The sequence below is a fragment of the Candida margitis genome (assembly GCF_024628925.1).
Source record: "Candida margitis strain CBS 14175 chromosome Unknown scaffold6, whole genome shotgun sequence".
In the NCBI taxonomy this organism is placed as follows: Eukaryota; Fungi; Ascomycota; class Pichiomycetes; order Serinales; family Debaryomycetaceae; genus Lodderomyces; species Lodderomyces margitis.
This window is the reverse complement of record NW_026261776.1, coordinates 132,122-145,232: the sequence shown is the minus strand read 5'-3', so window position 1 is coordinate 145,232 and position 13,111 is coordinate 132,122. Positions and strand designations below refer to the sequence as shown.

Genomic DNA, 13,111 nt, shown 5'->3' with positions numbered 1-13,111 from the left:
TCGGGTTTCCATCTTTGTCAGTTGTGGTCTTTATTGTTGTGTGTGGGAACAAGGACTGGGCGATGAGGTCCCCGAGGCCAAAAAATAGGCCGGTTGTCACCATATTGGTGCGATAGGGATATTTCCTGAGTAGGTCATTGTACGACGCTAGCATCTGAGCGATCCACAATCCTTTCTCATAAGCGAAGGGAAATCTGAAAAATTTCGCAAAAGTGATTTGACCGTTTGTTCTTTTTTATACGTTTCTTTTTTTTTTTTTCCGTTGATGTGAGTTAATAAGCGGTCTCGGAAATTGCACAATTCTGTTGCAAAATGGCTTGGGATTGGGACTTGGTGGTTGCGGCTGTTGTGTGTTACCTAGAGTTCAGAGGAACTGTGTAGCTAGGAGGAGAATGAGGTAATCAATGTTTTAAAGCTCTTGAAGGATGCTATGAGAGATATCTATTACAAACTAATTGGCTTCAATTTGATGCTAAATCTCTTCTACAAATCCTCTCTGTTCAGATACATTTGAGTTTCTATAAATTGCAGCAAAGTGTGAAAGAAATTGTTCCTGGATCCTGTTAGCTCGTTTTCAATAAGGAAAAAAGATTAAGGATGATTCAGGTCATTTCTCTTTCCTTAGAAGCGATCTCTCCAAGTGGGGGCGTAGATCTAACCAATGTCGTGTGACACTTAACACGCGACATTCAATGGAGAATGCACAACGCTAAATATGACGTAATTGCGAGTGCAAAATAAAGGGAGTACACGACTCTCTAATATATGCGTGTCTACCACTTGAAACGACGCAAACAATAGAATAACTAAAAAGCCTAGAATGTTTATGCCCTACCACGCGGGCCAATTGTTTTTATATTTTCTATTTCGAGATAGCTGCTTTTCAAAATATATAAGTATTGAGTCCCTGTCTTTATTTTTTACTTCTAGTTGCTCTTGTTTTCTTTTCAATTCATAACGTATTAACAAACATGGACTCATTCATCAAAAAAGGACAAGATTTCATCAAATCAGGCAAAGTCACACAAGAAGACGGTAAGGATGCCTATCAAGACTTTTCCAAAGGTGGAAATTTCCAAGACAATGCCAAGAAGGCATACTCAGACTATCAAGAGAACCACAAGGACGATAAGAAGTCTGAATCCAAGTGATCTGATGCTTTGTGTATATTTTTGAAATAGTTTAATGCACCTATTACATTTTCTCAAAGTTTCTATGTAGAATTTCGTTAATTCTAAACTGAGCAACATCTAACTTTGTTAATTTTCCTCTTTCAAAAAATGTAGCAATCACAAAATTCCAGGAATTGGCAAAACAACTTTATTGAAATTACAATCTATCCACTTAGACCTTTTTGCTTCAATTCATCAAACAATGTCTATCTTCGTTAGTGGCGCTACTGGATTCATTGCGCAAAACATAGTGAAGCAATTGATACAATCCAATTACAAAGTGATTGGATCTGTGAGAACTGCAGAAAAGGGGCAAAGATTGCTCAACAATCTCAAGGAAGCCGAATTACCCGCGGAGAATTTCAAGTTTGAAGTGGTGGAAGATGTTGGTGCTGATGGTGCCTTTGACAAAGCATTGAGCGCACATCCAGAAGCCGAAGTGTTTTTGCACACAGCTTCACCAGTGAAATTCGACATCAAGGATATCAAGAAGGACTTGCTAGAGCCAGCGATAAATGGAACAACCAATGCACTTAGGGCTGTTCAGAAATACGGCAAGAACATTAAAAAGGTAGTGGTCACATCGTCACTTTCAGCTGTTGCTGGAAGTCGAACTGTTCTCAAAGAAGGTGAGCTGGTAACCGAACAAAACTGGAACCCAGTCACCTGGGAGGAAGCGTTGAAAGAGGTCAGCGACGGCTATGCTGGCTCTAAGAAGTTTGCCGAAGAAACAGTGTGGAAATTCGTCAAAGAAGAAAACCCCCATTTCACCGTGACCACAATATTACCAGGATTAGTCTTTGGTCCCCAAGCATTCCCTGATTTCAACAAGGACGGCCTCAACTATTCATCAGAAGCTATCAACAAATTGTTGAAGCTTAAACCAAATGACAAAGTGCCACAGGGAGCTGGTTTATTTGTTGATGTGAGAGATTGCGCTAATGCACATATAGTAGCGTTTCAAAAAGACGAGGCCGCAAATAAGAGACTCTTTACTGTTGCTGGAAGATACAATAACCAAGAAATCATTGACATAATCAGATACAATTTTGACGAATTGGACCAGATTTTACCAAAAGGAAATCCCGAAGACGCTAAGAAATATTCACCAAGACTGGACAGGTATGACCAAAGTGTGACTAGAAGTATATTTGACTTTGAGTTTATTGGATTGAAGAAATCGGTCGTTGACACAGTAAACCAGCTCTTGGATTAGTGCATGCTGGCATACATCATCTTTAGAATCAAATTTAAATATATAGAGACACTCTAAGCGGCTTTAATGGATTTTTGTGGAGTTTGATTTCTAACGAATTTTGTGGAGCATTTTTGGTGTTACATTTCCAACCGGCTCTACCTTCTTTGCAAGAGAGTAAAATAGCAGGTTGTTGTGCTAGCAATTCAATCAGGGAAGACGAGTCCGTAGCTCATCCCTGCCAGCATTGACCTCGATAGTACCACCTCTAATTGCAACATTTTCTAATATAATATTCAACAAACAAGTGAAAAAAAAAAGAACTGTGGCTCACTTTTTCTTGGAGGGTCAGCAAAATCAGACGATTTCAAATTATAAAAGAAAAAACAAGTATATCTGACTGATTACCATCCTTTGGTTCACTTCACAGGCACCAATGTCATTTCAGGAAATACCAATTCTTGACTTGCGTCAAGCTTTCAACCCTGAAACGAAAGCTGAATTTCTTCACCAATTAAGAAATGCCATGATCAATGTTGGGTTTCTACTCTTGAATCATTATGAAGAGGTCGGCCCCACAGAAGCTGATCTAGCCGCGATTAAACTACAAGCTGAAGAGTTTTTTGCATTACCAAATGAGGTAAAGTTGGGTTGCGAAATGAAAAACTCAAGACATTTTCTAGGGTATACACGTTTGGCAAACGAAATTACTGCATCGCACACTGACTGGAGAGAGCAAATTGACCTCGCCACTGAGCTTCCACCTCCCTCAGAAGATGAGCCAATTTACAGAAATATTGAAGGTCCGAACCTTTGGCCCGATTCAAGCAAGATTCCAAACTTTAGGCCCACAGTGGAGGAATACATCTCCAAGATGACCAGGTTGAGTACAGTTGTGAGGAAGCTAGTCTCAGAATCCATTGGTTTGGATAGTTCAGCTTTTGATGGATATTTCAAGGAAAACCAGCAGTGCAAAATGAAGCTTATTTCTTACCCCGACAAATCTGCATTGGCAAGCTCCAAATCGGTTGCTTTGGATGATACACCTTCCACAGGACAGGGAGTTGGCCCCCACAGAGACTCTGACCTCCTCACCTATATCTTCCAAGCCACTGACCACAAGGACTCGCTACAAGTTCAAAACTTTCAGGGCAAGTGGATCACAGTGCCAAACATTCCTAATCACCTAGTGGTCAATAACGGACAAACATTGGAGGCCATTACCCAGGGCGTTTGCAAAGCAACCATACACCGGGTATTGATTCCGGAGCCAGGAAGCAGCACTAGAATATCAATCCCGTTTTTCCAGACAATCGATTTGGACTGCTATAAAACGGCCGTTCAGAATATCCCCAAAGACGTTCTAAAGTTGAAAGAAGAAAGGGATCAGAAGATCGAGGACTGGGCAGTTGACGTAGGCTTTCAGTTCCAACCGGATGTGGAGAAAGAGCCAGTTGGCTATGCTGTGTTTAGGAATAGAATCAAATCGCATCAGGATGTTGCAAAGAAATGGTACCCTAATATTTTGAAGCAGGTGTTGCAAGAATACTCTTACTAATTTTACATCGCAATTTTATGAATTAAATAAATATGTTGTTATGACTCCTTTTAGGTGACATATTCTGACGTAGCTGTACTATATATGAGAATTAAGGAGACAAAGCCATTGCTTTGACTCTCAGAAAACAAAGTCACTTTTGCATCGCTATTAAACAAAGAGCACGAATCTACAACGTACAGACCTGTTGACTCAAACGTCAATTTCGTCTATTTAGTAACCATCTACAATTAGTTTCTCTCAAAATTACAACATTTATCTACTATGTACACTAATCAATACATTATCTAAAGTTTCAATTTCTTCAAGATTTCAATTGTTTGTTCATAGCCTTCAATCTCAGCAACCACTTTTTCCAAACGTTGGTTAGCACTTTCTACAGCCGCAGGTTTGGTCTTTTCGGTGAATTTACTAATCGCATCATCATTCTTTTTCTTGGTTTCTCTTGCTGAGTCTAATTTCTTCGAAACTTTGGCAATTTCTGCATCCAAGTCAACCTGTCCCTTGACTAAGACGTGCACTGTGCACTCGGGTCCAATTGCTTGTAATGCACAACCAGAAGGAACATCCTTGGTTGATTTAACAACGGAAATCTTCTCAACACCTTTGATAAGAGAAACAATTGAATCTTGTTGATCGGAAGCAATCTGGTAAATCTTATCATTACCAGATTCAACAAAGACTTGACCATTCTTTATGATATTGTATTGAGACAATAATGATCTAGCACCCTTGGTAATATCAATGACCAAGTCATAGGCATTTAATGCTTCAACATTGTCGTATTCTTTGTTGTACGTTGGATACTTAGCCTTAACTATGGTTTCAGTATTGTCACCTTCACGTCTTGGCAATCTTTGCCACATTTCTTCAGTGACAAATGGCATAAATGGATGAATCAACCTCAATGCTCCATCGATACTAGTATACAATGTGTCTTGCGCCGACTTCTTTTGTTCTGGAGTACCATCTTGAATCAATGCTTTTGAGTTTTCAATATAAACGTCACATAAATCGTACCAGAAATTGTAAATATGATTGGTGGCATCACCAAAGTTACGTGCCTCCAATGCCTCATCGGTATTCTTCGCAGCAATTGTCAATTTATGTAAAATCCATTTTTCAACAAGTGATTCATGACCAGTCAATGCCGGCGTTTTTGGAGGAACATAATCATTACCCAACTTACCCAAAACAAACTTAGTAGCCTGGTAAATCTTGTTACAGAATTTACGGTATCCTTCAACTCTCAAAATGTCCAAATTGATATCTCTACCACCTGTGGAGTATGCACACAAAGCAAATCTCAATGCATCAGTACCACATTCTGGAATACCGTTTGGATAAGATACCTTTTGACCTTCGGTTGCTTTTTTCAATTCCTTAGGGTCCAAGTTACCAATAAGCAATTTGTCATGCAATCCTTGCAATGGGATACCAGTGATCACATCCAACGGATCAACAACGTTTCCTAAGGATTTGGACATCTTACGGCCCTGTGCGTCTCTAACCAAGGAATGGCAAAAGACTTCTTTGAAGGGCACTTTGCCTGTCAATTTCAACGACATCAATATCATTCTTGAAACCCAAAAGAACAAAATATCCCATCCCGTTTCCAACATTGACATTGGACTGAATAATTCCATATCTCTGGTCTTGTGGGGCCACCCCAAAGTTGAAATTGGCCACAAACCTGACGAAAACCAAGTGTCCAAAACATCCTCATCTTGAGAAAGAGTGAATTTTTTATCACCAAACTTGGCTGATGCCTTTTTCAAAGCCTCTTCTTCAGTTCTACCTGCAATCCAGTATTCATTATCCAACCTGTCATGCTCTTCGCCCTCAATCTCAACAAAGTAAACGGGACATCTGTGACCCCACCATAACTGACGAGAAATACACCAATCTTGAATGTTCTCCATCCAATGGAAGTACTCGGCTTCGGACGTTTTGGGTGTGATGGTGATATCTCCATTCTTAACAGCAGCAATAGCGTCCTTGGCCATTTCTTGTTGATTGACGTACCATTGTGGCTTCAACAATGGTTCAATTATGTCACCCGATCTGGAACAAAGTGGAATGGTCATTTCATTGTCCTTTTGCTCGACAAACAAGTCCTTGTTCTTCAATTCTTCAATAACCTTGGCTCTAGCGTCAAATCTCTTCATACCTTTCCATTCTGGACCGGCATTTTCATTAAGGTAACCGTCATCGGTGTATATATTGATAAACTCCAAGTTGTTTCTTTTACCGGTGTTGTAATCGTTTTGGTCGTGGGCTGGGGTAATCTTTACAGCACCAGTTCCAAACTCCATATCAACTGCTTCAGCGTCAGTGATTATAGGCAATTTTCTATCGACAAAAGGATGAATGACAAACTTTCCATGTAAATGCTTGTATCTAGGGTCCTTTGGGTGGACAGCAACGGCAGTATCACCAAAGATGGTTTCCGGTCTCGTAGTGGCAACAGTGATTTTTTCATCAGAGTTCTCAACTGGGTATGAGAACGAGGTCAAGGTACCAAACTCAATCTTCTGGTCGTAACCAGGAACAGCCAATAAAGTCTTTCCAGGAATGGTTTTGTTGTCTACTTCCAAATTTGAAATGGCAGTATTCAACTTGACTGACCAATTTACCAACCTTGAAGCTCTATAAATAGTTCCATCCTCATGCATTCTGACAAATGCCTCAGTGACAGCCTCGGATAAATCCGGGTTCAAGGTAAACCTTTCCCTAGTCCAATCGTAGGATGCTCCCAACTTCTTGAATTGGTTTTTGATCCTTGCATGGTAATCTTCCTTCCATTCCCATACTTTTTCAACAAACTTTTCACGGCCATAATCATGCCTAGTTTTCTTTTCCTTAGCCCAAATTTGCTTTTCAACAACCGATTGAGTTGCAATACCGGCATGGTCAAACCCTGGTATGAACAAAGTAGTCTTGCCTTGCATTCTGTTCCACCTGATCAAGGTGTCTTGAATGGATACAGTCAACGCATGTCCTATATGTAAAGCACCAGTAACGTTTGGTGGAGGACAAGGGATTGAAAAACATCCTTCTGGCTTAATTTCCCCGGATTCCGTAAACTCTGGCTGAAAATAACCCTGGTTCTCCCACCAAGCATACCACGAGCTTTCAACATTCTTTGGATTGTATGCTTTGAAAGATGGGTCTTCCAAAGAGGCTAGTATTTTCTTTTCACCTGGTTTGGTCTGGTCTACAAATTGTGGTACTGGGGCAGATTCTTTCTTTTCTTTCTTTGGCTTCTTCTCCTCGGGTTTGGCTTTAGATGTCTCTGCTTGCTTGGCCTTTTTGGCGTTGAACTTGGCCAACTTTTCTGCTTTTTTCTTCTCCTTCTCCAATTCCTTGGCCGTTTTTGGCTTTGGATCTGATGATTCGGGGGTGTTTTCAGCTGGAGTTGTGTCAACTGGTTTCTCTTTTGTAATGTCACTCATCTTTCTCAATTGTGCTCCGCGTTGCAAATACAGTTTATTTGGGACTACTAATTTGATTAAAGTGGATCTTGCGAATAAGTGTACACGGCTTGGAAGCATATAGATTTCAGCTTATTTTGAAAATTTTTTTCTTTTTCGTTTTTTACTTTTGCTCTCGTTTTATTGACTCATTATTCATAACATACGACTCTCTATAAATCTTGCTTTAACTATCGTTTCTTCTCTCCTTCGTAATCCTTGCTCACTTTGTTCTTCATCAGAGTTCCTAACCATCGACTCTTTGACTCATTTGTAGTTTCTTCCAGTGGTTTCAGCAAAATAATACTATCAAAATCCTCATCCCAGAAATTCTCGACTTTTGCAGCTTGCTTTTGCTTGTTTAATCGCTCAGTCATTGCCTTAGACATTCTAGCGTCAGTGTTTCTATTAATCTGTATTTGCCCTAAACGGCCACCACCACCGCCAGATCGACTCATACCAAGACCTACCTCCTCACCAAAGTCGTCCATAATTGTCTCTTCTTGTTTACCAAATTCCATCTTGTTTTGTGCTTTACGCAATTCAGACATTTGGAATCGTTCTTTCATCTTGCGGAATCTACGGCCACCTCTTTTCTTCGACTTGATTTCAACTGGTGCAGGCAAAGCCTTGTTGGGAGTTTGCTCTGGTGGCGCCAACAATTTATCAATCTTTGTCTCTATCTCTTGTCTATACCTCACACCCAAACTGCCATCAGGGGTAGATTTAGCTAGGTCTATCCTGGAGGCCAAGATGACTTTCCCACTGATAATTCTCATCACCGATCTTTGCATTTCAGGCGGGAGATATTTGACAAGATCACTGTGATAGATATATCCTGTTTGCCTTATATTTCGAGAAGCAGTTTTAGTGTTTGAAGCTAAATCCCTCACCCCCAAGGACGGAATATTGCACGACGGCGTCAAGGCAAGTTGCTTTAGAGATCCAGTTGCCACTAGTAATTGAGAAGTTGTAATGGGGCCAATGATCGCTGCAACGTTTGGCGCAAACTTAGCAAGCTTGTTTGATATGAACTTTGACAACTGCTGTAGAATATCATCCAACTCAAGGACTAATAAAGCACATGACGTGACTTTGTCAAAATCCCCTTCCGACAATTTAAACTTATCTTTAGCTTGCTGCAATGCTGATATAATCACTAGGAGGACCTTATCATTAGTCATGATAGTCTTCAATTCAGATTTGTAGTCCTTAATATTTGCGAGATCTTGTTTAATAATCATTACTATTCTTGCATAATCGATGGTGTTGAGCACGAGGCTCTCTAACTCAGGAAAAACCAACTTGTACTGCATTTTCAAAAGCATGCTAAATGCAAGTATCTCGTTATTTATGATGGATGACAACTCATTAATTGTCGCTATAAAACGGTACTCTTCAGACTGATACTCCACGTCGTTATCAATTTCAGCCAACAATTCCAAATAATCGGTTTGCTCCCCATCTGATTGTTCTTGGAACTTAGTCTTTAGCATTGGTATCAATGGGTACACTTTGGATAGGCTTGAGTAGTCTGTCACAGACTCAATATCTGGATGCTCTAGTACAACTTGGAAAGGGCTTGTAGTTGCATTGAATGTAATCAAATCAGAAAGCTTCTTCTGTAGTGTGCCAGATTCTGCCTTTTCAGTAAAGTCATCGCCAACTTCTCCCTCATCTGAACTCTGTAAATCCTCTAACAACTGTTTCTGATAATCAACCATTTGTCCTTGTTTTACTTTGTACATAATCCAAGAGTGCAAAAAAAAAATTAGAAGTCCAAAAATTTGTATGCGATGATATGATATCATAGAGTTACCCAACATGTCCTTCAAAGTAAATACATCTGTCCTAAGCAACGCTGATGGATCAGCCGAATTAACGATAAATGGGACAAAGTGCTTGGTATCCGTTTCAGGCCCAATCGAGCCCAAAGTGCGTCAAGAGCTACCTACACAAGCCAGTCTTGAAATAATAGTTCGTCCTGCTCGTGGACTTTCCACCACTAGAGAAAAGTTGCTCGAAGATAAGTTACGATCGTTACTTCAGTCGCTCATAATACGGTATAAATATCCTCGACAATTGGTTCAAATAGTGGTTCAGTTCTTGGTCGTTGATGAGCAGCCAGAATATACATGCAACGAATTGAATGCAGCAATAAACGGTTGTTACTTAGCATTGATTGATGCTGATTTGGCCTTGTACCTGGGCTTTGCATCTACAAGTGTCTGCATGAATATGGGCAATTTGATAAAGGATCCCACAGGAGATGTTATCGCTACGAGCGATTCGCATCACGTCGTTTGTTTCAGTATAGATGAAGGAAAAGCTGACAAATTGTTACTTTTGGAGAGTGCTGGAGAGTTTGACGAATCCCAGTTGTTTGATTTGATCTCAAAGAGTGTCTCGATGGTAGAGGAACTACACAAATCGCAAAGGAAAGCTATAGAAACAAAGATAGAAAACGACTACATATGGAGCGGTAAAAAAGTATAAAAGTCTCTTGTAGATTATGCAAAAAAAAAATAGTTAATAGTCTTTAATATAAAGTAGCCAATGGATTCAACCTTGAATTAGTCTCTCCGGTCCCCATATTCAAAAGATTAATTTCGCCAGTACCAAATTTGTTATTTGGATTCGACTTATGCTTGAATGTAAATCCAATAAAGTTGTTTTGGCCAATCTTTTTGGCATTGCCTCTCTCCAACAACTGTTCATTTTGCTCTTGTCTGGCAAACACGTCTTTGTACTTCATCATCATCTCTTCGTCTTCGAAATCATCAAAGTATCCAGCATCCTCTTCGTTGTCCAATTGAGGCGTGAATGGTGGTGTACGTTCTCTCAAGTTGTTCCAGCTCTTGACATCTGCAAAATATGCCATTTGCTGAACTTGTTTGAAGGTACGTAACCTACCGGCTGGAGATGCAATCAACTTGGTAATCAAACCCCACGTACGGTCGCTAAACACGTACCTACCGTCTTTTGTTTGTGGTCTGCGCAATGCGGTCTTCCAATTTTTCAAGTTGTGGTAAGTCTCATCCTGTTTTGATCCTGAAAAAGGAGGATAACCACATAAAGCTTCAAATAACATGCATCCCAATGACCAGTAGTCAATAGTGTAATCGTAGCTTTTCCCCTCTAATACTTCCAAAGCCATATAGTCCGGAGATCCAACTATAGAGTTGGCTAGGTTGTGATGGCCTTGACTTTGTTTGAAAATCTTTTGTCTTTCCATCATCATCCTCGATGGAACTTGATACTCCTCCAAGTCCTCTAAATTCTTCAACCTCAACCTCATCGATTCGATTCGGTCATTTGACACAGTGCCCGCAGCCAATCCAAAATCAGTCAATTTGATATGACCTTTTGAATCAATCAAAAAGTTTTCTGGCTTTAAATCACGATGAGTAAACCCCAATTCATGGAGAGAATTGACAGCAGCAAACATTTCGCTAATGTAGAATCTAGCATGTGGTGGTATTAAGTAACCCGTGTTGTTTAGCAATGTTCTAAAATCGCCTCCTGGAACAAATTCCATTGCCAAGAATACTTTCTCTGGATCCTGAAATGCGTATAAAAGCTTCACCAACCAATCGCTTCTCGTATTTGTCAATATGTCTCTTTCTGTCAAAACATGTCTCGTCTCATCCAATTTAACTAGCAATTTTTTGTTCAATACCTTCAATGCACAGATTTCACGCGTGTCCTTCTTTCTAGCTAAAAAGACCTGTCCATAGCCACCTTGGCCAACTTGAGTAATCATTTCAAAATCCTTGTGTTTTGGTTTCAATCTCCTTTTCCTCAACAAAGCTCTTTCCCGACCTATGTAGTTTTTCCATTCCAATTGCTGTCTTTGTGGGTCTTTGCTGAGGTTGGAGTCACTAAGGAGCTTGTTCTCGACTAAATTTGATCGTTCTCTTCTGCTAATGACATAATCAAACATATCGCAGTAATAATCTAAAAAGTACAACTGCGCCACTGAAGCTAACCTTTTAGTTTTTGGATCATTAACGCGTTTATAAAACTCTTCTTGTGATAGCTTGTGCTTTTGGTTTGGAGGTGGTTGCAATTGGTTGATGTTGTCTTGGAGAGTCCGTCTCCTGTTTTGGTTGTTGTTACTGGCAGCAAGAACGTCGTATTGGTGTACTGGAGTTGGAGTTGAAGGTTGCAGCGATTGGTAGTACTTATTCTTAGCATACGGGGTTCCAACAGCTGGTGAGTTGTGAACGATGGATTTGGTTGGTGAGTTCATTGGTGTTATGTTTTCCTTGTTGATATGGGCTCTAGTGGGACTAGAGTTGTAAGTGCCGTAGATGGACTTATTGTGAGTTGGCGATCTATAGCTGGTATCAATATCCATCATGTTGCTTGAAATGGAAACATTCTCCATCGATTGGGAAATATCTCCCATATCTTGGGTTTGTTGATGTCTGGGAGACCGGGAGAAAAAGCTAGTCATTATTGAAGTTGATGAAGCTCTATTATTCTATATTGCTGCCACAAGAGCTTTATCAGCTAGATTTGGTTAGCTATGGTTTGTTTTGGATATGCCTCTCGCTGATAAAACTAATAATCCGTTTTCTGAATGGCACCTGTGTAGGAAAGAAGTAATACAAATCAGCCGGGTTTAAATATGAAAGCAAAAGCTGCAAGTGAAGTTCCAAGATGAAATTCCAGTCTAGATGTTAATTTTTTAAAGCGTTAAATTGAGTAAAGCAATGTAAACACTGTTATAAAGCATTCCATCACAATAAAAACCAATCTACACTTTAATGTCTATCTATTTTTTGATCTGTTTCGATTTGTTTACATTTCGCTAAAATAGGAAAAGAAAAAGAAATTCTCGTAATTAATTCACCCAATCGGGTGGCCAAAGCGCTACCATGTATATTGTTGCACTCAGTTATTTAGCAAGGACAATTGCAACATTCCCAAGCCAAGGAGACTAAATTCTGTCTTTCCCATTGCTATCGTGTAGGTGTCTCGTTGCTTAGCTCAAGTTGTTCATAGTGCAAGAATTAGAGGTACAATTATGAGCGGTGAAATGCGAAGTCTTTTTGGTGGAGGGATCAAACAATCAATTCATTAGTGCCTTTGTTTTACCCAGGACACCTAAGCAAAAGCTTCCTTGAATTTGTCACTCCATCATGCATATAGATCTAGGAGATTAAGTGCCACAGTAGTTTCAGAGATTACCTTGTTAACACCATTGACATGCTGGCAGAACCTCTGATGTCATTTGTAGGTAGCTGGCTCTCTACTGGGGAAAACCAAATGGACCACGATACAGCAGAAGCGGGTTGAGATAAGCTAGTCGTTGTTATTGCCAGAGACCTAAAATCGAGAATCAGCTACGTCTGTGGAGCAAAACGGCCAGGTCATTTATTTTTGTAGAGACTCGAAAAGCTTCGATTACACAAAACGCGTACTACTACGTGAAGGTCCATCCTCTCTAGAAACAGAGAAGACAAAGAAGACAAAGAAAGTGCTAGCCAGTTAACCCACCTGAGACCTCTTTGAAAAAGTCAAATACGATTACTATGCAAGCTCTAAGGTTACCTTACGTTCAACGCAGTGAAGCTTATACAGAAACTATCACAATTCTTCACGTCCAAAAAGCGATTTAAAGACTAGTTTGTGTAACCAAATAACCTGGACCAAAATTTTCGAATTTCAGATTACAATTTTCACGACCTTTTATTGTTTTCCGTAT

At 40.0% G+C, this 13,111-nt stretch overlaps 4 protein-coding genes and 1 pseudogene across 5 annotated transcripts; 3 read left to right on the top strand and 2 right to left on the bottom strand. All coding sequences in view use genetic code 12, as the record gives it.

Annotated features, from left to right (window-relative positions):
• Positions 1-971: 971 nt before the first annotated feature.
• On the top strand, positions 972-2,388 carry CANMA_001500 (uncharacterized protein; the record flags this gene model as incomplete). Its single annotated transcript, XM_051813474.1, has 2 exons — positions 972-1,135; positions 1,392-2,388. 2 exons carry the CDS (start codon positions 972-974, stop codon positions 2,386-2,388), a joined length of 1,161 nt encoding a protein of 386 aa, XP_051672858.1.
• Positions 2,389-2,803: 415 nt separating this feature from the next.
• On the top strand, positions 2,804-3,925 carry CANMA_001499 (uncharacterized protein; the record flags this gene model as incomplete). The annotated part of the gene is made up of 1 exon (XM_051813473.1): positions 2,804-3,925. One exon carries the CDS (start codon positions 2,804-2,806, stop codon positions 3,923-3,925), a length of 1,122 nt encoding a protein of 373 aa, XP_051672857.1.
• A 287-nt stretch (positions 3,926-4,212) lies between these two features.
• CANMA_001498 lies at positions 4,213-9,146 on the bottom strand (annotated as a pseudogene). The gene is made up of 2 exons: positions 7,651-9,146; positions 4,213-7,447 (listed from the first exon to the last, which is right to left on the bottom strand). Coding segments are annotated over exons 1-2 (4,731 nt in total).
• A 76-nt stretch (positions 9,147-9,222) lies between these two features.
• Positions 9,223-9,894, top strand: CANMA_001497 (exosome non-catalytic core subunit; the record flags this gene model as incomplete). The annotated part of the gene is made up of 1 exon (XM_051813470.1): positions 9,223-9,894. The coding sequence occupies one exon, from the start codon at positions 9,223-9,225 to the stop codon at positions 9,892-9,894; it is 672 nt and encodes a 223-aa protein (XP_051672856.1).
• A 43-nt stretch (positions 9,895-9,937) lies between these two features.
• Positions 9,938-11,857, bottom strand: DBF2 (serine/threonine-protein kinase; the record flags this gene model as incomplete). Its single annotated transcript, XM_051813469.1, has 1 exon — positions 9,938-11,857. One exon carries the CDS (start codon positions 11,855-11,857, stop codon positions 9,938-9,940), a length of 1,920 nt encoding a protein of 639 aa, XP_051672855.1.
• Positions 11,858-13,111: the final 1,254 nt, after the last annotated feature.